At 39.8% G+C, this 25,483-nt stretch overlaps 1 protein-coding gene across 1 annotated transcript in view; it reads left to right on the plus strand.

The window, feature by feature from the left end:
- OFCC1 (orofacial cleft 1 candidate 1) overlaps positions 1-25,483 on the plus strand; it is a 238,717-nt gene that overhangs the window by 81,836 nt on the left and 131,398 nt on the right. Inside the window, exon 10 of the mRNA XM_027524513.1 lies at positions 23,776-23,858. Within this exon, the coding sequence (XP_027380314.1) occupies positions 23,776-23,858 (83 nt within the window). The remainder of the gene's footprint in view (positions 1-23,775; positions 23,859-25,483) is intronic.

The following is a 25,483-nucleotide window of genomic DNA, read 5'->3' on the forward strand; positions in this document are numbered from 1 at the left end:
ATCATATGGCTTTTATTTTTCAATTTGTTAATGTGGTGTATTACATTGATTGATTTGTGGATATTGAGGAATCCTTGCATCCCTGGGATAAAGCCCACTTGGTCATGATGATCTTTTTAATATGTTGTTGGATTTTGATTGCTAGAATTTTGTTAAGGATTTTTGCATCTATGTTCATTAGTGATGTTGGCCTGTAGTTTTCTTTTTTTGTGATATCTTTGTCTGGTTTTGGTATTAGGGTGATGGTGGCCTCATAGAATGAGTTTGGAAGTGTACCTTCCTCTGCAATTTTCTGGAAGAGTTTGAGTAGCATAGGTGTTAGCTCTTCTCTAAATTTTTGGTAGAATTCAGCTGTGAAGCCGTCTGGACCTGGGCTTTTGTTTGCTGGAAGGTTTCTGATTACAGTTTCAATTTCCATGTTTGTGATGGGTCTGTTAAGATTTTCTATTTCTTCCCAGTTCAGGTTTAGAAAGTTGTACTTTTCTAAGAATTTGTCCATTTCTTCCAAATTGTCCATTTTACTGGCATATAATTGCTGATAGTAGTCTCTTATGATCCTTTGTATTTCTGTGTTGTCTGTTGTGATCTCTCCATTTTCCTTTCTAATTTGATTGATTTGATTTTTCTCCCTTTGTTTCTTGATGAGTCTGGCTAATGGTTTGTCAATTTTATTTATCCTCTCAAAGAACCAGCTTAATAAATGCAAAAGAAACAAAAGAGACCATAGCAAAAATCAACAAAGCCAATTGTAACTTTTTAGATTCTTAGTCTTAAATTTCAATCTTTCTTGCATGCTCAATGGAAAAGAATTGCTTTCAGAAAAAAATTTCTCAAATAATTTAATTTACTCTATAAAACTTTGCTTTCAAAGACTGGTTTAATCAAGCACTACATGAGCAAATAATACTTTTGAAATATTCAATGTACACAAGTTTCAATGTATAGAAAGAAGCTAGCCATGCGTTCTCGCACAGTAGGTCTCTTCATGAGACTTCCTTGATTTGAAAGCTTAACACATTTATCTTCGGTTTTTATCAGTTGTGTGAAATCACCAAATATGACTGAATCCGCCCATTTCTCTCATACATTTTTCGTGCGCCTTAACTACTCATCAAACATTTCTCTGTATTTATATCTTATTGTTGGCTTTGCTTTAGTTTCATTTATTAAACAGAGAATCTAGTTTTTCTTTTTTTAACTCTCAATAGAAAATTAATTTACTGACACATTTGATCAGTATTCATGTTTTATAATATTTTTAACATCAGCATGTCTTTAGTCCGGTTCCATTTTTATTCTGGTTGAAATAAATCTTTAGTAATTAATTTAAAGTTTGAATCTGTGAATGGTAAACTCTCTTAGTCTTTGCATGTCTGCAAAAATCTATTTTTTCTCACTTTTGGTAGATCATTTTTACATGTATAAAATTCTAGGATACTAATAATATTCCCTCTCTGTTTTCTCCACCATATTCTCATATCTGTTGTGGCTGATGAAAAATAGGTATTAAGTGGATAGCCACTGATGGATTCTAGGAAGGTGATTGATGTATTTCACCTCTGTTTTAGGCAGATCCTTCTGGTAAGTTTCAGGAGGATTCATTGGAGAAAGGCATGGCTAGAAACAGATCAGTTAGGAAAAGTTTGGAGCAGTCCAGGTAACAGATGAGGATCTGAATTAGGGCAGAGATAGTAAAGTTGGAGAAGAGAGTATGTATTGTCAAAGTATTAAAGAAGTGTAATAGAATGATCATAGGACTAAGAATAAGAATATCCTTGTTAGTTGGATATGGATGGTGAAGAAGAATTAAGGATGATTCTTTCTTTATTTTCTACCATGGACAGATATGGATATCAACCAGCAAATAACAAGAAATAAAGGGGGAAGGACAGGATTAGAAGAAAAGCTGTGAACTTGATTTTGGACCTACTGAGTTTGAGCTTTCTACATTATATCCAAATATAAATGTTTGGGGGATCTTTGGAAAAAATGCATGTGAAACTTGAGAGAGAGATGGAAGTTTGGGAAGGGGGAATATGTCCATTGGAGAGGCATAAACACCTGGACTCTAGCTGAATCTGTTAAGTGGTAGGTTTCAAACTGGGAGAGTGTGTAGAATGATGGAAGTGTTAGGATGAGGGCAAAACTCAGGAAAACAGCCGTGTTTCAGAAGGATGCTAGAACCCTATGATACTCAAACCCAAAGTAAACTATCTAACATCCTAGATGACATCCATCCTCCTTGTCTCGTTCTACCTAACAACTGGGCCACACAGAGCTTCATATTCAGCTGCCAGTGGTAAGTTTCCTTAGTTGTGCCCAGAGTTTTCCAAATCCCTTGGAGACTTTCTGCCTTGTTGGGCTGAGTAAAACTCCACTGACTGCAACTTATTTTCTAGAACCCCACTTCCTTCCTTAACAGACAATCACAGCACAAGTCCTGGGATGTTATATTTGCAGCTGTCCTGTTTCTCTACAAGTGAACCATTATCACCACCCAATGATTATTGAAACACTGCCACCTTCAGAGAATCCAGTAACATTTTATAGAGTCATGTGTACCTGGACATGCTATGTTGAAAGTTTACACATAAAATTCACATATATTGAATCCTGTCAGCTGGCTTTAAATGGATATTTGTGAAACTAAATTAGAAATAAGATATATATTGAAGGTAGGCAATAAATGCTAACAGTATAAAGTGCCTTGATTAATGTGTATTATTTCTCACACCTGAGAACTTAGATTGACTATACTTGCAGCCTGAGAGAGTTAGGAGGAGACCAATGTCACAGTCTGGGTTTTGAGAATAATATGTAGAGTGTGCTGTCCTCAACATGCACACCTTTGAAATGACTGTAAGCATTCTAGGTTGGAATTTAATAGGTTTAAGGCTTTGATTTTTTATTTTTAATTCATTTACTTTTAATTGAAGGGTTATTGCTTTACAATATTGCTTTGGTTTCTGCCATACATCAACATAAATTAGCCATAGGCATACATATGTTGGGCTTCCCTGGAGGCTCAGATGGTAAGGAATTGAACCCAATGTAGGAGGCCTCAGGTCAATCCCTGGGTTGGGAAGATCCTCTGAAAGAGGGCATGGCAATCCATGGCAAAGAATAGAACCCAATGCAGGAGACCTGAGTTCGATCCCTGGGTTGGGAAGATCCCCTGGTGGAGGGCATGGCAACCCACTCTAGTCATCTTGCCTGGAGAATCCCATGGACAGAGGAACCTGGCAGGCTACAGTCCATGGGGATGAAAAGAGTCAGACACAGCTGAGCGATTAAAGCACAGCTCAGCACACCTCCTTCCCTGTTGAAACTGCCCCCCATCTGCCACCCTTTCTCACCCCTCTGGGTTACAGAGGCTTGGTTTGAGTTCCCCGATTCATACACCAAATTTCCATTGGCCATTTTCCATTCCATATTTTACATATGGTAGTGTATATGCTTTCATGCTACTCTCTCCATTAGTCTCACTCTCTCCTTCCTTATTCCTGTGATTTTCTTATTTTTAAAATTATTCAGCTCAGTTCAGTCACTCAGTCATGTCCAACTCTTTGCGGCCTCATGGACTGCAGCACACCAGGCCTCCCTGTCCATCACCAACTCCCAGAGTTTACTCTGACTTGCCCATTGAGTCCGTGATGCCATCCAACCATCTCATCCTCTGTCATCCCTTTCCCTGCCTGTCCTCAATCTTTCCCAGCATCAGGGTCTTTTTCAGCGAGTCAGTTCTTTGGATCAGATGGTCAAAGTACTGGAGTTTCAGCTTCAGCATCAGTCCTTCCAATGAACATTCAGGACTGATTTCCTTTAGGATGGACTGGTTGGATCTCCTTGCAGTCCAAGGGACTCTCAAGAGTCTTCTCCAACACCACAGTTCAAAAGCATCAGCTCTTTGGTGCTCAGCTTTCTTTATGGTCCAACTCTCACATCCATACATGATCACTGGAAAATCCATAGCTTTGACTAGATGGACCTTTGTTGGCAAAGTAATATCTCTGCTTTTTAATATGCTGTCTAGGTTGGTCATAGCTTTTCTTCCAAGGAGCAACCATCTTTTAACTTCATGGCTGCAGTCACCATCTGCAGTGATTTTTGGAGCCCTCCCAAAATAAAGTCTGTCACTGTTTCTAGTGTTTCCCATCTATTTGCCATGAAGTGATGGGACCAGATGCCATGATCTTAGTTTTCTGAATGTTGAGTTTTAGGCCAACTTTTTCACTCTCCTCTTTCACTTTCATCAAGAGACTCTTTAGTTCTTCTTTACTTTCTGCCATAAGAGTGGTGTCATCTGCATATCTGAGGTTATTGATATTTCTCCTGGCAATTTTGATTCCATCTTGTGCTTCATCTAGCCTGGCATTTAGCATGATGTATTCTGCATATTAGCTAAATAAGCAAGGTGACAAAATACAGCCTTGATGTACTCCTTTCCCAATTTGGAACCAGTCTGTTGTTCCATGTCCAGTTTTAACTGTTGCTTCCTAACCTGCATACAGATTTCTCAAAAGGCAGGTCAGGTGGTCTGGTATTCCCATCTCTTTAAGAATTTTCCACAGTTTGTTGTGGTCCACGCAGTCAATGGCTTTGGCATAGTCAATAAAGCAGTTCAGTTCAGTTCAGTCACTCAGTCGTGTCTGACTCTTTGGAACCCTATGAATCGCAGCACGCCAGGCCTCCCTGTCCATCACAAACTCCCGGACTTCACCCAGACTCATGTCCATTGAGTCAGTGATGCCATCCAGCCATCTCATCCTCTGTCATCCCCTTCTTCTCCTGCCCCCAATCCCTCCCAACATCAGAGTCTTTTCCAATGAGTCAACTCTTCACATGAGGTGGCCAAAGTACTGGAGTTTCAGCTTTAGCATCATTCCTTCCAAAGAAATCCCAGGGCTGATCTCCTTCAGAATGGACTGGTTGGATCTCCTTGCAGTCCAAGGGACTCTCAAGAGTCTTCTCCAACACCACAGCTCAAAGTAAAGCAGAGGTAGATGTTATTCTTGAGCTTTCTTACTTTTTTGATGATGCAACAGATGTTGGCAATTTGATCTCTGGTTCCTCTGCCTTTTGTAATCCACCTTGAACACCTGGAAGTTCATGGTTCACGTTCTGTTGAAGCCTGGCTTGGAGAATTTTGAGAATTACTTTGCTAGAGTGTGAGATGAGTACAATTGTGCAGTAGTTTGAGCATTCTTTGGCATTGCCTTTCTTTGGAATAGGAATGAAAACTGATCTTTTCCACTCTTGTGGCCACTGCTGAGTTTTCCAAATTTGCTGGCATATTGAGCATGGCACTTTCACTGCATCATCTTTTAGGATGATGATAGTGGAGCTATCAAAGCTAGTGGAGGTGATGGAATTCCAGTTGAGCTATTTCAAATCCTAAAAGATGATGCTGTGAAAATGCTGCACTCAATATGCCAGCAAATTTTAAATTATTTCATGGGATCAATTAAGTGATCAGTACATTTATACACTCATAGAGTATGATTTTGAATGATCTTTAATAATTTAATATATTTAGAAGATTATTACTGTTCTCAGTTTAATAGGTTAATTTTTAGCAGGCTATATTAAAGGAAATTTTTATTACCTCTTATTTTATGTCTTGAATTTTGCTAAATTTAAAACTATATAAATTCAATTATTTTATAAAATATTGATATGCACCTAAAAAATCAACAGCTTTTATTTTATAAAAATAAAATTAAAAACTTTATTCCAACCATGTAATGTTGCTATTATAATTTCCACCATTATTTTCTTCCTTTTTTTTTAAACTTTAATTTTGTATTGGGGTATAGCTCACCAACCTAGATAGCATATTCAAAAGCAGAGACATTACTTTGCCAACAAAGGTTTGTCTAGTCAAGGCTATGGTTTTTCCTGTGGTCATGTATGGATGTGAGAGTTGGACTGTGAAGAAGGCTGAGCACCAAAGAATTGATGCTTTTGAACTGTGGTGTTGGAGAAGACTCTTGAGAGTCCCTTGGACTGCAAGGAGATCCATCCAGTCCATTCTGAAGGAGATCAGCTCTGGAATTTCTTTGGAGGGAATGATGCTGAAGCTGAAACTCCAGTACTTTGGCCACCTCATGAGAAGAGCTGACTCATTGGAAAAGACTCTGATGCTGGGAGGGATTGGGGGCAGGAGGAGAAGGGGATGACAGAGGATGAGATGGCTGGATGGCATCACTGACTCGATGGACGTGAGTCTGAGTGAACTCCGGGAGTTTGTGATGGACAGGGAGGCCTGGCGTGCTGCGATTCATGGGGTCACAAAGAGTCAGACACGACTGAGCGACTGAACTGAACTGAACTGATAGCTGATAAAGGAAATCAGTCCTGAATATTCATTGGAAGGACTGATGCTGAAGCTGAAACTCCAATACTTTGGCCACCAGATTGGAAGAACTTACTCACTGGAAAAGACTCTGATGCTGGGAAAGACTGAAGGCAGGAGGAGAAGGGGATGACAGAGGATGAGATAGATGGTTGGATGGCATCACTGACTCAATGGACATGAGTTTGAGCTAAGCTCTGGGAGTTGGTGATGGACAGGGAAGCCTGGTGCACTGCAGTCCATGGGGTTGCAAAGAGTCAGATACGACTGAGTGACTGAACTGAACTGTTAGTCAATTAACAATGCTCTGATAGTTTCAGGTGGACAGCAAATGGACTATGGTTGATTTTTTTATCTTAGTGCAGATATCATAGGTGGATAATAATGGGTGTGCTGTGTTCAATATGCTTAGTGTGAAGAGGGGAATGTGGAGAGGTTGGGAACCTGAATCACTGGCATTCTAAGAAAGACAGAGAGTGCCAGAAAAGGACAGAGGTGAAAACAGACACACAAAGGGCAGATTTAGCCTCATTCCAAAACGCTTTGCGTGGTTGCTCTGTTCAGGACATTCGGGATGCTTGGACATAAGTCTTACTCAGTCCTGTCTGCCAAAGAAAGGCTTTTACCCACCTCTTGTCTTTACGTCCAACCAGATGAGTCAGGCCGTCCAACAGGAGGGTTTGGGATGCCCTCATTCTCTGAAAATAAATTAATTGAAGGATAGCCTATAATGTGTGTGACCTGGGGATCCGAGATGTAGGAGAAGAACAAGTCCAGATCATTTCTGGTGGTAGACGATCATCTTCCTAACATAGAATGGATAAATCAAGACATATAAAAGACATGATTATGATTCTATTAGATAAAAAATAGAAAAATGCAGTTATTTTTTGTTTAAGCATCAAATTCAAAGATCCAGTCAACTCTGAAGTCACCTTGTGGGACACTGAAAGATGTGCATATGTCACGTGCGTTTCTTCTTTCCTTTCCTTTTTCTCTTCTCTGCTTCCTCCTCCCTTCCTTCTCCCCTTCCTTCCCTTTTCTCCCCTAATGTTTCATGATTCAGTATGGAACTGAAAATCTTATTTTAGAATTTTTAACTTTTGTGGAAGTAGGTTTTGTGGCAACAGTTATAATATTTCAATGATACTGACCTTTTAATCTGTTTTGGGATCTGGTGTGAAAGACTAGAGGCAATACTCTTAGACCATTTTTTCACCAGATCATTTGTGCTTTCTAGTACTTCCTCAGGGTACTGTGGCTATATTTTCCACACCTACTGCCCTGTGTTCTGAACTTGGCTTTTAGAAGACTGCCCCAGTTCCCTTAAAAGGGAGACAGGTGACACTCCAAGAACTATGAATACTGGTATCCAATATGAGAACACTACATACCATGAGAGGAACAGTTTCATACTTTAGGAAAGTGCTTTGGAAAAGGCAGACTATCATTTGCTCCGCTCTAAGTTGAAGACTAATAATACAAGTTTCACATTCCATGACTACAGAGGGAACTTCTGCCTTTATTCTGAATAGAATAATACAAAAACAAAACAAAAATTTCTTCAAATGCCTGTGTCTGCTACAAGTGCATATATTTACTTATTTTTCTTGGAGGCTTCCTAGATGTAGTATTAGCAGCTAATATCCCCCATGGGTTTGTTTTCTAATCTATCAGGGCTGTGATACAGTATGCTGTTTCTGCCACTGATATGTTGCTCGGAGATTTAATAATGGGTAAACAAACACAACATGTGGTAATTCATTTCAAATTAAAAGTTTATTAAACTCCGGCTTGATGGCTTTCTGGCTATTTGCAATGAAAGGAGTGAACCTTAGGGAGGGGTAGGCACGTGGTATGTTCATGGCTGCAGAGTTTCTATCTGAAAAATATGTTTATGATCTTCTACAAGCTGTCCCACATTGATAGGCTCCATATGTAACCTGCTGGATCCGCTGCAGTCCCCAGATTCTGAAAAAGTGACTTTAATGTTCACTTATCGGTTCACGTGTGCATGCGCGTGCACATATGCACCCACGCACACATAGATACACACACACAGGAAGGTGATTCTGACTTTAATCCCACAGTTGATGTTTTAAGTGGGGATCCATCTTGCAAATCGGTGGATGCCTGAGGCCAGAAAATATTTATGAAAAATAAAAGGCCAGTCCCCCACCTCCAAAAGACCCATGATACAACTTTTGGGTTTAGGCTGCTTTAGTTTTCAGGGGGCAGACTAGGGAAACATTTGTTCTGCTTGACAATTTTGTTTTGTAGTGACTACATCGCATGAACGATGGTCTTTGCTATATGTGTTTTGTGATGCAGAATTCAGTTCAGGAGAGTTTTATTGTGTAACCACCAGCAGCAAAACAGGCTGCTAAATGCTGTGCGATTATAAACCCAAATAAGAGGCAAACCCTCAACCTGCAGGGGCTCACCGGAGCCCCCCACCACCCCACCACTAAGATGTATGTCCCCACATTGACTTGATGGGGGGGGGAGGCCAACACTCTGTTTACCCGCAGGACCCAGGGGAGACTTCACTCTTGGAGAAGTGAAATAGACACATTTGGCTAAGAAACAAAGATTGGGCTGTTAGGGGAGGGGGCGATGGTGGGAAATAGATGCTCTCTGTCAATCAGATTTGTTCCTCATCTTGGTCTACTCAAGGTGGGATTCTCAGGGAGAGGGGAACTGCATGGAAATACTCACCAACCTGCTAAAGGAAACTTTTCTTTGAATTTCTGTGAGACCAGGAAGTATGCTGTATATTATGGTACATACTATTCCATGAAAAAATGAGGCATATTATGTACATGTACTCTGTTCTTTTTAAGATCTTTTTCTCTTTTTGATGAGGACCATTTTTAAAGGGTTTATCGAATTTGCTACAATACTGCTTCTGTTTTATGGTTTGGTCTTCTGGCCGTGAGGTATGTGGGATCCTAGCTCATCGACCAGGGTTCGAACCCTCACCACCTGTGCTGGAGGCGAAGTCTTAACCACTGGACCGCCAGTACTGGAGGTCCTTGTACTGTGATTTTAGACTACAGTTCTGTCGTTCGAGGTTTTACAGAGGCACTGTGGGATGAGTTAGGTGAGGAGAACATGAGCTCAGGGTAGCTCATGGCTTTCTGGAGGCAAATGAGAAAGCTTTTGAAGGCTATTGAAGCATGCCTGAACTTCTTTTTCAATACAATCCCATTTAAATCTCATATTGGTATGACCTGGGGAGATATGTGTTAATTTCACATTTCTTTGGGGTAAAAGAAAAGCCATAAGAAAAGTTAAGGGCTCAGAATGGTTCAAAGTATATTTGAAATTATTGGAGACACACAGGGATGGATTTGGGCAAGGAGGCACAGGTTTGATTCATAGTTGGGGAACTAAGATCCTGCATGCCGTGTGGCCAAAATAAAAGGTTTAAAATCATAGAAATGCTCCAAAATATTTTAAAATAATTTAAATAATTTTTTGGAAGCACCCAGTGTTCAAGGTAAATCCGTCCTTCCTACTTTTCTTCTTCCCTCCTTCGTTTCTGCCTTTGGTGCTTTCTTCCATCCTCCTTTCCTTCTTACAGATCAATGAAGTTGTGACCTTGTAACTTTATTTACAGACTGAATAAGACTTCCAATAGCTGAAGCATTAAACTCCCCAAATTGGGGCTCAGCTGGGGAAATTCCACACAGATGTTAATTGGAGGTAGAGTAAGGATTGCATTTTTAACAAATTTAGTAAAAAAAAAAAAAAGATAATTGTTTTCAACTTTGGTTTTGTAGGCTTCTTCACCATTGCGGGTTATTTGCAACAGTGGTTTCTAGTTTGAACCACTTCGATCTCCAAGTCGTTTCAAAAAAACTGCTGGAATTGAGAAAGCTTTAAACAGTCATGCAGGTCTTTAATTGTAAATTAGTTTTGACAGGACTACGATGCAGAGCCCGGCTTGGTTCCAAAGTGATGCTAGCTGACAACCTCGGCTGCTCCAGGAGCAAAGGAACATGTGGAAGAAATTGTTCTTTTCCATTTCACAGCTTGTCATTTCCTCTGCGGGGCAGCCCCTGACCCCTCTGAGAGAGCCTGACACCCATAAGGGAAGTGTTCCCACTGATGTAAAGGAAGTGGAGAAGCAGTTTAACGCGAAGAAAGCGGGGAGGAGGGTGTGTCAGAAAGACCTGGGGGACAGAGAGATGAGATGAGCTGAAAACGTTTCCAGCAGGTTGGAATCTTTGCTGCGTTATTTCCTTTCAGCAGAGAAAACCGAACGATAATTTAGAAAGGCTCAGAACACTGGGGGAGGGGGGAGGCTAGCACTACCTTTTTAAAATCTTTTTTTTTAAAGATAGAAATGGCAATAAAAATGAATGTGTCACATGTGAATGATCAAAATAAAGGTCCGAGGGAAAAGTACAAATGTGTGTTTGCTGCTCCGTTGCAATATGTTTCTAATTACAGGATGTGTGTGGATTAGATCGACAACGTCAGATTACAACTTGTGTTCTCAGGACGTTTTACACCCTCAGCATTTTATTTGGTCTCATATATTCATCACAGTCAATTTTGCCTCTATACCTGAGCTATTAAACAGTGCAGTAGGGAACATAAAAAAGCAGCGGGGTTGTGTTATCATTCAAACTGGTCTATTATTCTTGTCAATGGGCACAAACTGTTTCAAAACTCTCAAACTATCCATATTTTTAGAGCTACTAATGAAGTCACTTAAAAAAAATAACTTCTTATTCTTTTTGAAACAGTTGAAAATCTTTTTCAAGATACTTTTCTGACTGTGATCTTTAGAACAAGGGTAATGAACACTCCTTCCTGTACACACACATCTTGAGTGTGTGTGTGTGATCCCTAATCTGTTGCAGCAAACATGTGAACAGCTGCATGTGTGCCATATATTTTAAGCCATCACTCCAAAAATGTACTGTCTATGAAAATAATTCCCATTTTTCCTCTGCCAATCTCTCACTCAATCTGCAGATACTCAGCGTCTCAGTATGAGACAGACATCCTTGCAAAATGATATTGCAGAAGTGGATGTCGACAGTGAATAATGTCGTGGTTCTTGACTGAATGTGAGACGCTGGAACTGACCTAGGAGGCCAGAACAATTCGAACATTAAAAAAATAATAGTTTTATTTATTTATTGGCTGGGCAGCCCACACTGCTGTGCAAGCAGGGGCTGCTGTCTGGTTGCGGTGTTCAGGCTTCTGAGTGTGGGGGCTCCTCTTGTTGTGGAGCACGGGCTGCGGAGCACTGGCTCAGTAGTTGAAACACACGGGCTTGGTTGCTCTCTGGCATGTGGGATCTTCCCAAACCAGGGATCGAAGCCGCTGTCTCCTGCATTGGCAGGTGGGTTCTTTACCACCGTGCCACTGGTGAAGCCCCCAATATGAACATTAATAAAAAGCTCTTGGGGCAGCGATTTAGGAAGGAAGGCTTTCTGTGGACCTGTGACAAGACTTGCCTGTCTCTGGCCCCACAATTCAATCTGGACATTCCAGAGCTGAATATACAATCCAGATAAGTTGGAAATAAAGAACTGTAGGGACAAAATGTACTTTAATCCTGTTTCTACTAATGTGAATTATGATGAAAGAAACCATGACCAACTAGGGGGAGTCTGCTCCCTACACATGCAAAGTGGCAGCCCATGTGACATAGCTTTTCAGTTTACGATATTGATATTGGTTTTTACTACAGGCTCTTTCATTCTTTAAATGCTCTTTTATTGTGGTAACAGCACGACATGTGATCTGCCCGCCTAACAAATGTTTACGTGTGCAAGACAGTATTCTTAGTGCAGCCCCCTAGAACTCTTTCATCTTGCATCAGTGAGACTTCAGGCTCACTGATTGGCATGTACGCATTCCCCACTTCCCCAGCCCCTGCATCCACCGGGCTGCTCTCTGATTCCACGAGGTTGCCCATTTTAGACGGTTCATGCAAGTGGAACATGAAAAGGAGTTTCTTCTAGGAGGACGCTCCATAAGTACTTCTGTATGTCTTTAGCAGGTTTCCACTGGTTCAGTTCAGTTCAGTTCAGTCACTCAGTCGTGTTCAACTCTTTGCAACCCCACGGACTGCAACATACCAGGCTTCCCTGTCCATCACCAATTCCCGGAGCCTACTCAAACTCCTGTCCATTGCGTCAGTGATGCCATCCAACCATCTCATCCTCTGTCATCCCCTTCTCCTCCTGCCTTCAATCTTTCCTAGCATCAGGGTCTTTCCCAATGAGTCAGTTCTTCTCATCAGGTGGCCAAAGTATTGGAGTTTCAGCTTCAGCATCAGTCCTTCCAGTGAACACCCAGGACTGATCTCCTTTAGGATGGACTTATTGGATCTCTGTGCAGTCCAGGGGACTCTCAAGAGTCTTCTCCAACACCACAGTTCAAAAGCATGAATTCTTCAGTGCACAGCTTTCTTTATAGTCCAACTCTCACATCTACATGACTACTGGGAAACAATCATAGCTTTGACTAGATGGACTTTTGTTGGCAAAGTAATATTTCTGCTTTTTAATATGCTCCATTATCTTCATTACCTCCACCATAGTTTGGCCTCAGGTCAAACAATAGGGAGGGAACACAGCCCTGTCCATCAACGGAAAATTGGATTAAAGATTTACTGAGCATGGACCTGCTCATCAGAACAAGACCCAGTTTCCCCCTCAGTCAGTCTCTCCCATCAGTAAGTTTCCATAAGTTTCTTATCCTTATCCATCAGAGGGCAGACAGATGAAAACCACAATCACAGAAAACTAATCAAACTGATCTCATGGACCACAGCCTTGTCTAACTCAATGAAACTATGAGCCATGCTGTGTAGGGCCACCCAAAATGGACAGGTCATGATGGAGAGTTCTGAGAAAATATGGTCCACTGGAGAAGGGAATGGCAAACCACTTCAGTATTCTTGCCTTGAGAACCCCATGAGTAGTATGAAAAGGCAAAAATATAGGACACCGAAAGATGAACTCCCCAGGGTGGTAGATGTCCAATATGCTGCTGGAGATCGGTGGAGAAAAAACTCTAGAAAGAACAGAGAGACGGAACCAAAGCAAAAACAGCATCCAGTTGTGGATGTGACTGGTGATGGAAGTAAAGTCCGATGCTGTAAAGAGCAATATTGCATAGGAATCTGGAATGTTAGGTCCATGAATCAAGGCAAAATTGGAAGTGGTCAAACAGGAGATGGCTAGAGTGAACGTCGGCATTTGAGGAACCAGCGAACTAAAATGGACTGGAATGGGTGAATTTAACTCAGATGACCATTATATCTACCACTGTGGGCAAGAATTCCTTAGATTTGACTTCTCTGTCCATGGGATTTCCCCAGGCAAGAATACTGGAGTGGGTTGCCACTTCCTCCTCCAGAGGGGTCTCCCCAGGCCAGGAATCGAACCCACGTCTCTTATGTCTCCTGCCTTGGTAGGTGGGTTCTTTACCACTAACACCATCTGGGAATAAGAAATAAGAAATATAAATTAGAAAAATGGAATTTTGAGTCAAATAGGTCAATATTTCCTTTAGAATGAGATAGGAAAGAAACCATCCCTTCAGGTAGTGCAACTCAGCTTCTTAGAAAAATCAGTCTAATCTTCAATGTTGACATCTTAGCATTTAAACTTTTAATCTGCCATTGAATTTGATGTACTTTTTTGGGGGGATAAATAGCATATAATTCAGAGAAGGCAATGGCAAGCCACTCCAGTACCCTTGCCTAGAAAATCCCATGGATGGAGGAGCCTGGTAGGCTGCAGTCCATGGGGTTGCTAGGAGTTGGATGCGACTAAGCGACTTCACTTTCACTTTTCACTTTCACACAATGGAGAAGGCAATGCCAACCCACTCCAGTGTTCTTGCCTGGAGAATCCCAGGGACGGCAGAGCCTGGTGGGCTGCCGTCTATGGGGTCGCACAAAGTCGGACACGACTGAAGCGATTTAGCAGCAGCAGCAGCAGCATATAATTAAGCCATATTTTAAAATTCACTCTGCAACATCTGACTTTTAATTGGTATAGTCAGAGCATTTGCACTGAAGGTAATTATGGGTACTAAGTTTGTCATTTTAGTATTTATTTTCTGACTTTCTCTTGTTTCTCATCTTCTGTTCCTCTTACCTTCTTGTGCATTACTTGAACATTTTTAGGATTCCATCTTGATTTGATTATAATTTTTGAACAAATCTCTTGTGTAGTTTTCATAGCAGCTGCTCTGGGTACGGCAATATCCATGGGTGTCAATATTCTACATTTTGAGTCAAACATACATAGTTCACTTCCATTTCAGCCCCTTTACCCTCCCCACTTTTAAATATCATTGTCTTGGGTACATGTGGTGTTATAGTTTTTGTTCCAATCATCATATACGATGTTTAAAACCACTGAGGGAATAAAGAGTGTATTGTATATACTCACATTTGAGGCTCTGTCTGAATTTCTCTCATTTTTTCCCTTCCAGATGCTCCAAGATTTCTTCTTTTATGATTTCCTTTCGGTTTGAAGAACTTCCTTTAGCCATTATTTAAGGGAAGGTCTAGCAACAAATTCTTTCAGTTTCCTTTCATTTGAGAATGTATTTTGTCTTCTATCCTGAAAGATAATCACTGGATATAGGATTTGTTCGGTTCAGTTCAGTCGCTCAGTCATGTCCGACTGTTTGTGACCCCATGGACTGCAGCTTGCCAAGCCTCCCTGTCCATCACCAACTCCCAGTGTTTACTCAAACTCATGCCCATTGATATTTGTAGTTGATACTATTTTTTTCTCTCAATAGTTGAAAAATGTGCTGTGTTGGTCTGCATGATTCAGCTTGTGTATCTGGGGCACCCCCTGGACCCTGGTGGATGCCTGGGCGGACAGAAGGGGCTTCCCCAGGGCTGGCCACCTGGTGCCTTTGGGTGGGGAAGGGAGTCCCCAGCCTCAGGATGTAGGGAAACTTCCTGGTCTAGGAGTTAGTTGTGGTGGGATCCCCTTGCTGGTGCCACTTAGACACCTGTTTTGTGTCTCCTGGCGGGAGGAGGGCTGTTTCAGGCAGCAGAGGAGGAGACAGCCTCATGTGGTTGCTAATCCCAGTAGGCTCTGGTCTGTCTTGTTCTCCCTGCTGCTGGACTCACCTGATGTTATCGGTGGGACTTCCTTTCTGGACCACTATTTGCTGATAGGAGGGAGCTGGAGATGCTGGGTCGGGATTACTTTCCTCTGTTGGTGAGGTCAGAGGGTGCATAAGATGCCCTATCCTCTACTGTTGCTCCAGCTCTGGGGTCCCTTATCACCTCTCCCTCCTCTTCGTATCTTTCAGATTTTCCTTTGGCTTCCTCCTGTTGTATTTCCAGGGTTTATACTTATACTTAGAGAGGAGAAGGGAGAAACAAGGGTGTGTCATTTGCTTCCAACTGGAAATCCTCTGAATTTTTGATTTTGTTTAGGTGGTCTTACAGCATTTAAAAAGTTTTTTCAGCATTTCATTTAGGGATTGAGGAATATGGAAGTAAACATTTTTTTAAATAGTGGTAAAATAAAGATAATACACAATTCACCATTTTAACCATTTTTAAACATACTGTTCAGTGACATTATATAGTATATTCACAATGCTGTATCACCATCCTCTTCTTCCATCTCCAGAATTTTCTCAATTTGTCAAAGCTAAACTCTGTAGCCATTAAACAATAACTTTCCATTTCTCCCTATTTCCAGGCCCTGGCAATCACCATTTCTACTTTCTGTCTCTCTGAATTTGGCTGTTCTAATTCCCTAATGTAAAGCAGAACCGTATAATACTTGTCTTTCTGTGGCTGCTTAACTTTTCTTAATGTGATACCCTCAAAGAAGGAAGTAACATTTGAATTGGTATAATTTAGTACTCACTGTTTTGAGAAGAAGAGTTTAAAATTAGTAACCAATTTGGGACATTGAAACCTGGTACGTAAAGCCTGGTACATAGTATGAACTAAAAAATGTTAGCTATTAGCATCATTTTTCTTCAAGATTTTATTATTCCTTTTCTCCCTCGTATGAATAGCTAAAAGTCAGCAGTTGGGATGTTGAGTCAAAGTTTGCATTTGTTTTCCTTTTTGAGATAAGCACCCCTAATATCTGTCTACCTACTGGGAATGTGCAAGAAAGAAACTGACAGAGAATGCAGATCTCTGCACATTTTTTGGGGGAAATAGAATGTGGACATGGGGGTCAGAGGGCCTTATATTCACATCCTGGAGTCCTTCTATTTAACGCCCTCTGTCAAGTTCCTCAACCTGTGATTCTTTGCTTTGTCACCTTTAAAGGGGAGATAACAGGCTCTGCCTTGAGGATCAGTAACAACTTATGTGAAGCGTAATAGAAGGAGTAAGTAGGTGCTCACCAAATCACCCTGTGTTATTGTGTTAGTTATATAATGTGGAAAACACACTTGGCTCTGTCTATATCCTACTTAGTTTCAATACTGGGCAATCTTTTCTTAATAATAGGGACTTACTAGTGGAAAAAATAATTTATTATTCTCAGTAGCTTTGGGTGTTCTAAGTTCAATGAAAATGTCAGTTGATGATAACCAAGGAAAGCTCATGAGCAGCATATTAAAATTTCTGAATTCTTTCATTGGGCTTAAGATAAAGAGTTTAATATTTTTAAGAATAAGGGGGAAAGAAGCTAACTTCCATAAAAAGATTCAGTCTTTTTGAGGATGGCAGAAATGGGTGATATTTAAAAATTATTCTTGGGAAAAAATAACCAAATATCTCCCTGCTCTTATATTATAATATTTTATTAGGCAAGACATGCATGTGTGAATCTATTTTTATATTCTGCAAATGTAAAATGCTCAGAGATCACTATTGGTTGATATGATAGCAGAAATATTTATAGTTCTGTGCTGGCAATAAAATTAATCACATTTACATTAATTAAATAAGTAACATATAAATCTGAAAAATACTATTTTAATAAATTGAAAAATACTGTATAAAATATGGTGTATTATTATCAATCAACTAACTGTTGGTCTTTGTAAGTGGTATCAAAGTGTCACATGGGTTGAGGTTCTATGTGGACAGGTTGAGGCTTAGCGGTTTGAGTAGAAGTGAAAGTAGGAATAGTTTGGTAGCATTCCTGCTTCTGCTAATATTAAAAATCCCCAAACATGATTTCATTAAGCTTCTTAACACTTCTAAGAAATCAACTCATAAAATAGTATGGGCACTTTGCCTTTCACTAAATATTTTAGGCTTCAGGGAGAATGTGTGGGTGTGCATTCCGTTGTGTTCGACACCTTTGCGACCCCATGGACTGCAGCCCACTGGGCTCCTCTGTCCAAGGAATTTTCCAGGCAAGAATATTGGAGTGGGTTGCCATTTCCTATTTCAGGGGATCATCTCAATCCAGGGATCAACCTGCATCTCTTGGGTCTCCTGTCTTGGCAAGTGGATTCTTTAGTGACTATGTCATCTGGGAAGGGCTTCTCTGGTGGCTGAGATGGTAAAGAATCCTCCTGCAATGCAGGAGACCTGGGTTTGATCCCTCAGTTGGGACGATACCTTGGAGGAGGGCATGACAACCCACTCCAGTGTTCTTGCCTGAAGAATCCCATGAACAGAGGAGCCTGGTGGGCTACCGTCCATGGGAATCCCAAAGAGTCAGACACAATTGACCAACTAACACTTCATGCCACCTGGGAAGCCTTTAGATAGAATAATCCTGGCTAAATCATTGGAAGGACTGATGTTGAAGCTGAAACTCCAGTAATTTGGCCACCTGATGCCAAGAGCTGACTCATTTGAAAAGACCTTGATGCTGGGAAAGATTGAGGGCAAGAGGAGAAGGGGACGACAGAGGATGAGATGGTTGGATGGCATCACCGACTCAATGGACATGAGTTTGAGTACACTCCGGGAGCTGGTGATGGACAGGGAGGCCTGGCAGGCTGTAGTCCATAGGGTCGCAAAGAGTTGGACACGACTGAGTGACTGAACGGAATCTAAACTCCAGTTCTATAGTACATGCCCTTTATCAACAGTTACATCTTTGAATATCAGTTTGTTCATTTGTGTCTTCCCATGAAGAAATGATGGAATTTGCTCCTTGACATGATGGCCAACATTTGTCTGTTTATGTTGGCAGCATCCAAGAAGCTACTGTTTATGGGTTCCAACCGTACACGCTGGCAGAGAATGGTATCAACTCGTAACCTGTGTTAATGTAGTTTCTGGTTATTCACTATTAACATTCTCAAATAGATATTCATCCATTATTTTGAAAGTGGTTAAAATTTACTGTCTTAACTGGAAACCAGATATGAACAACCAGGTTTCAGAAAAAATTGACCGTCTGTTTCTGCTGTAGATAAACAATGCTAAGATTTTGGTCTGTGGTTGCAGCCATGTCCATTGCAACATGTCATTGAAAATTCATACTTTGGTACTGATTTTGGCCTTTAAACTATTCATTTGTACTGTGAACTAGATTATGTGCTTCTAACTGTCAGTAAGCTGAATGCATTTCAAGTCAATTTACTAAAATAGTTACTGTTAAGCGGTATATTTGGACAGAGTTGACACCTTTGACATTTTGTAAAATGGCAAAAATAACTGTATTTAAGGGAATGATTTATGAATGTTGGGTACCCATAGAGCTTCCATCTGATTATGGTTTTTGCTTTAGCTGCTGAAACTTCACAAACTGCTGAAAGGAGAGCTAATTAGTGCTGTGTGATCAGATATTTACCACAAATAAGCACACACGGAGAAATGTACGAAAACATAATATCCATATAAAATCTATGATCTTCTTGTTGCTTCTTAGCATTGTCTTTGTCTAACAGGGGAGGAGTAGTTGAGGTCTTAGCAGAGGCAGAGTAAGTAAGGGAGAGAGAGTAAGATTGATGGTATAGAATTGCCTTTATGAAACACACATTCTTTGGTATAAATAAGGAAAGCAACTTGCAATGATTAAAAAGTATTTTGAATCTTGAGTTGTCTTCTAGATTGCTGGCCTCTATTAAAAACTTCTTAAAATAATAGATAGCTTTAATTCTTCAAGCAAAAGAAAAATTATATCATCTTAGATTTTCCATATTTATTATATAGATGTGACTTGACTATGGAGGAAAAAAAAGAGCAAAATCTCTTGTATTGCAAGTTTTAAATGTACCAGGCTAAGGTTTACTTAATTAGAACCTCCAGGCAATAAAGGAGCCCTTTTTAAAATTCTGTGATTCTTAATATGCTAAATAATGCAAAGCTTCAACTCTTCAAGCATAAGACACACATCTGGTAGTTTAACATTTAAATTACAGGAGGAAAAAAATTCCTCACTTCAGTAGTAATTTTCTCAAAGAAAAGAATAGGAAATTTATTACAACTACATTTAATTTCTTTTTGGATTTCCATCCTGTCTAATTGCAGGCATTTTTCTAGGTTTTCTGTATTTGTACTTTTTACACATGCTTTCTGTACATTTTATTAATGTTTAATTTGAGATGCTTCACACTATTAGAGCCCTTGAAAAACTGGAATATTTTACTTAGCAAATTGTTTTGAGAAATACGTCTGATCTCTAATAATAAAAACAATGGTTTAGAAAATAAAAGGAAAATAAAATCTCAGAGAGCCACAAAAATATTACTGATGAAAAGGCAACATTTTTCAGTTAGTTCCACTTTCTGGCTCTAATGTTTTTCAGTATTTGTGTTTTCTTTGTTTTGTCATTTTCTGGCTGTTTTTCATGCAAACATTATTATAAGCAGCATTCTTTCTTTGTATTTCTCCAAAGGACAGTGTCAGATCCTTGATTAATTTTACAAAGGTCATTTGGAAAAACCATTATAAATGTGCCAAGTAAAAAAGATGAACACAACACAGGGAAAGCCCACTTGTATAAACGTGTGCACCTATACATATAGGGTGCTGAAATATTATAGTTTTGACAGGTGTTTTCCTTGTGTACTGCATGCTTTATTAAAAATATGATGCTTCATTTATTTTTTTCTGGGTGATCCCAGCTGACACATTCCAAAGGCATCAGCAGGTTACTGTTATTTGTAAACATTTTATCTTTTTCGCAGTATAAAATGATCCGATAATTAAATTGCATAGAGGTTCCGTAGAATACAGTGGACTTTCGAAGTAATTGACCTATATCTGTATTACTAACACAGAAACACGGTGCTAGTTTTGTTGCTGTTCAGTCTCCAAGTCATGTCCTACTTGTGACCCCACGGACTGTAACCCGCCGGGCTTCTCTGTCCGTGGGACTTCCCAGGCAAGAATACTGGAGTGGGTTGTCATTTCCTTCTCTAGGGCATCTTCCAGGAATTGAACCTACGTCTCCTGCATTGAAAGGCAGATTCTTTACCACTGAGCAACCAGGGAAGCCCCTGTGACAAATTTATGTATCCAATTCTACATTTAATTAAAAAATAAACCACACTGCAACTTCCAGTTTTAACTATGGCAGAGTAGCTGGTACCAGACTGATTCATTTATAATCAACCATTAAACTGGAGAGAAGATATGAAGCATTTTAATGTTTTAATTGTCACGGAGCATGGGCCATTAGGAAACACAAGACTTGCTGATCCCAGAGAGAAGAGAAACTCTTGAGGAAAACCCCAGTTGTCTACGTGGGCAAAAATTCTGACTCTAAAATGGTGAAGTGAAATCCAGGTAGAGAAAGTTCCCCTGAGCTGAGGAGACAAAGTTTAGAATGTGTAGAGTGAGAGAGAGCAGGGAGGTGTGCAGAGAGGAACTCAGGAGTCGTTTAGGGACCACCCCCAACCCATGAGTCCTTCCTTGACTGAGGGTACATGACCAGTTAGACTAGTGGAGGCTTTGCTAAGTAACGACTATGGCCCTGGGAATAGAACAGAAATAATAGAGCTGGAACAGAGGTCGCATTCAAGTCAGGAGAGCCATGTTAATACCTCATTTTCAATTTGACGGCAAATTGAGATGCTAGAAGTCTGCATGTTAGGAATAAAGACCATGCTCTTGAGAGACTTACTTTAAATCTGTCCCCACAAAAGCCAAAAACAAAGTTCTGACAAGAGAGGCAGAGTTAGAGTCTTGAGGTTGAGTCCTGGTAAGTTAGCATGACTTGGAAACATGTTTTACAGACATGATTAAACAAAATATAAATTTAAGCCTGCTGCTGCTGCTGCTAAGTCGCTTCAGTCGTGTCCGACTCTGTGCGACCCCATAGACGGCAGCCCACTAAGCTCCTCTGTCCCTGGGATTCTCCAGGCAAGAACACTGGAGTGGGTTGCCATTTCCTTCTCCAATGCATGAAAGTGAAAAGTGAAAGTGAAGTTGCTCAGTCATGCCCAACTCTCAGCAACCCTATGGACTGCAGCCCACCAGGCTCCTCCATCCATGGGATTTTCCAGGCAAGAGTAACAGAGTGGGTTGCCATTGCCCTCTCTGAAATTTAAGCCTACATGAGTTTAATGGAATTAGCCAGTAATTGAACTGTCTAGTAGGAAAAAATATCAACACTCTTTCAAGAAAGATAACAGAATCTAGAGTTTTCTACAATGCCCATTATATTGTATAGCGTATAATACTTAGACATGCAAAAAACAGGAGAATAGAAACCTTAGGGGAAAAGTGAATAGCAATGAGTGTAAGATAATTCAGATATTAAGTTTACTGGGAAAAGCCATTAAACTATCCATTATAAATATACTCATAAGTTGAAAAAAAACTACCTGCAAACTATTAAAGGAAAATATGTTTTTAATGAATGATTAGTCAGATTATCTTAGCAGAAACGTGGACACTATAAAAAACATAACCAAATGGAAATTACAGAACAGAAAATCCAAGAATTAAAAGAAATTTACTGATATGAAATGCAGAAAATAAAAAGCTGGAAGAAAAATGAAGGGGAACTCAGAGATCCAGGAGGTCATAGCACAGAGGTTTGCATACTTGTAGTGAGAGTTTTATGTAAAGAAAGAGGGAAATGATATGGAAGAAAAAATTTATTAAACAACTAGTGATTGGAAATTCCCCATATTTTAAAGAATATATTGGCTCATAGATTGAATACCCTCAGTGAACCTCAAAAGAATAAATGCAAGGGAAATTGAATTTAAGAACATCATAATAGAAAGTTAAAGTGTTGTTTTTCTTTTTTAAAAAACACAGTATATCTAGGGGAACAATGATCTGAAAAACAGCTGACATTATCATCTGAAACAATGGAGACCAGAAGTCAGTGTAATGACATATTAAAATGCTAAAAAAAATGTCAATTCAAAAATCTGCATATAGCAAAAAACCCCTCAAAAATTGAGGTTGATATAAAGATATTTTCAGATGAGGAAAAACTAAAAGAATTTTTCTTCAGTAGACTGGCACTATTAAAAAGAAAACAACCTAAACAATTTTCATTAGGCTAGCTGGGCCATCTTCAGGGAGGAACAGTTTTCCAAAGGATGCAGACATGGAGACCATGTCCTCAAAATTTTACACTATGGAAAATTCATCTAAAAATGTTCCCAAAAACAATTCCAAAGGGTTGAGATTGGCAGTACTCGATCTCTAGAGGGGAAGAAGAGGACAGGGTGCAAGGCGGTGGCTGCTCATGGATCCATGTCATCTTTTCAGAAACTGTTTTTGGGTCCACCTCTTGGTCAAGTCTGTGGCTCTATTGAGGAACTGCAATCTCTGGACCGGAGTATTTGTCACAAGACGCTGGGGAGAGGGTTTAGCATAGAGAGTCATTGAAGGGAGAGCTCAAGCCAATGGATCGAGAGGCATAAAGCTAAATTAATACCTGCTTATGTATTGATAGTTTCTTTGTAATTTAAGAAAGATTTGTTGAGGAGGCAATCTATTTCAGGTAGAGGGCACTGCTGGCGTTTAGCAGATAGAGGCCAGAAATGGGGCTAAACATTCTATAAAAACAGGACAGCCCCTGCAAAAAAAAAAAAAGAATTCTCCAATCCAAAATGTGGTTCATGCTGAGGTGGAGAAACCCTGACATAAAATAAGTTGTGCAAAAGATGATAAAAGTTGCTCAGGCGGGAAGAGCTGGGGACACATCGATAACTGAACTTTCTAGTATCAAGGCTTGATATTGGAACGCTGGGGGAGGTACGGAGAAATGTCTTTGTAAGCTTGATCACAGAAACAGAGCTGAGGATAGAGAATCCTACCCGGATGAGGGGAGAAAGCAGATCACACACAGCTGCTCCTTGTAAATTGCATCCCCATGGTGTAGGGTTCTACTTGAGGTTCATGCATTGACTGAATTAAAACCGGGAGCATGTAACAACTTAGAGAATTATTTCTTTCACCCCCATTTGTCAGCCTTTATATAAACTCTTAGATTTCGGCAGTGTAAGCTTACATGTCCTCTGATGTAAAAATCTATAATTTTTGTTCCACCTTTTGTCTTTAACCCTAGGAAGCATTTCTAATAAAATTAGTCCCTGCCCTACGGACTGTGATCTCAGTTTCTCAAAAGAAGACCATGAATTACACAATAAGGTAAGATAAAGGCAAGATAAAAATTATCCAAGTTGGTTTTGACCATGAAAACAACAGTTCTGATTATTGACTATAATTTCTTAAAATATATTTCCAGGTAGAAAGTAATGTGGTCTTTAAGGCAGGTTTTGAAGTATGGACATACTAAACAGGTGACATTTGTGAAATCAGTAATGTTAATAATATTTTTCATTACATCTGAATCAGACTTTAAGCTGAAGACTTTAGATAAATTAACTAGTCTATAATACAAGACTCTTTCCAGCCTGAGCAGGGTGATTAGAAAATGTGTTGATTGTCCTGTTTTATTTGACATGATCATGGCTGCCATGAAGTCTATCCAGAAACTATCTTGATAAACTTATACGAATTACTTAACCTGGGTTTCAAAATGTGGGTTGAATTAATTTTACTGGTATAATTGGATCCCGTTTTTGGATGTTTAACCATTTCCAAAATCTGTATCTATATAGACCAAATGACTTCAAGTTTTAAATATTCAGAAATTTTAGTCTGGCTAGAAAATTAAAGTAAAAGAATTTCTCTCAACCCTGCCTTTTCCCATACAAACTATCTGAGTCATTACCTTTACTCTAAAGAATGTTAACTAAATAAACACAGGTCTATAGATCCAACTTTCATGCCATTCTCTAAAGCCTGATGTTGCTATCTCTAAAAAGTGGACCACCATCAAATCAAATAAATGAGTTTTTAATGTCTAGAAGACAACTTCACAGCATTTACAATTACGGTTGTTTCTATATTGTGGGAGAAGAAAGCATGAGAAATCAAAAGTTTAGTGACATTTGTAACAGTGAAAGGTAACATTTATTGAGTGCTAGGAAATTACTCGATGCCAGAAAATGTTCTCAGGTCCTCCACACCAAATGACTGTCTTATTCTCATTACAAACTAATGGGATAGATACTTCTAGTAACATAATTTTCCCTGTTTTGCAGGTGAGAAAAATAGGGCGCATGAGATGGAGTAACTTAGGCAAAATAACATTGTTAACAAGTATATAGCTGCGCTTTGAATCCAGACTGTTTCTAGAATCCAGTTTTGTATCTATCATGAGATAATACATCAAAATTTTATTTCTTTGTCCTTTCAGTCAGGTATATGTTTTCTACATCTTGGGCCTTATAACCTTAAGATAAGGAATAGGATATGGGAACCAAGAACAATTCGCTAGGAAGGCAAAAATGTTACATCCTTTATGAAAGGTAAAAGTGTTAGTGGCTCAGTCGTGTCTGACTCTTTGCGACCCCATGGACATAGCCCACCGGGCTCCTTTATCCATGGAATTTCCCAGGCAAGAACACTGGAGTGTGTTGCCATTACCTACTTCTTCTCATAGTATTAGGAATTCACTTGAATGTTCAACTGATATTAAAGACTCTGACTCAGGCAGTTGATAGGGTAGCTGTGGGGAAATTGCTGTGGGGAAATGTTGAAGTTCACATGGAGAGCATTTGTTTTTCAAATTTATTTACATGGTGAGAAAAGAATCAAAATGTGTGGCCCCAGCTGGTCAGAAATACTAGTTGCCATCCAGAGTTGAAAAACAGAAATCCCAGGGGGTTAGCTACCCAAGGAGTCTCGCTGGGTCAATCCTGAGCTAC

Source organism: Bos indicus x Bos taurus, chromosome 23 (assembly GCF_003369695.1).
Source record: "Bos indicus x Bos taurus breed Angus x Brahman F1 hybrid chromosome 23, Bos_hybrid_MaternalHap_v2.0, whole genome shotgun sequence".
NCBI classification, from domain to species: Eukaryota; Metazoa; Chordata; class Mammalia; order Artiodactyla; family Bovidae; genus Bos; species Bos indicus x Bos taurus.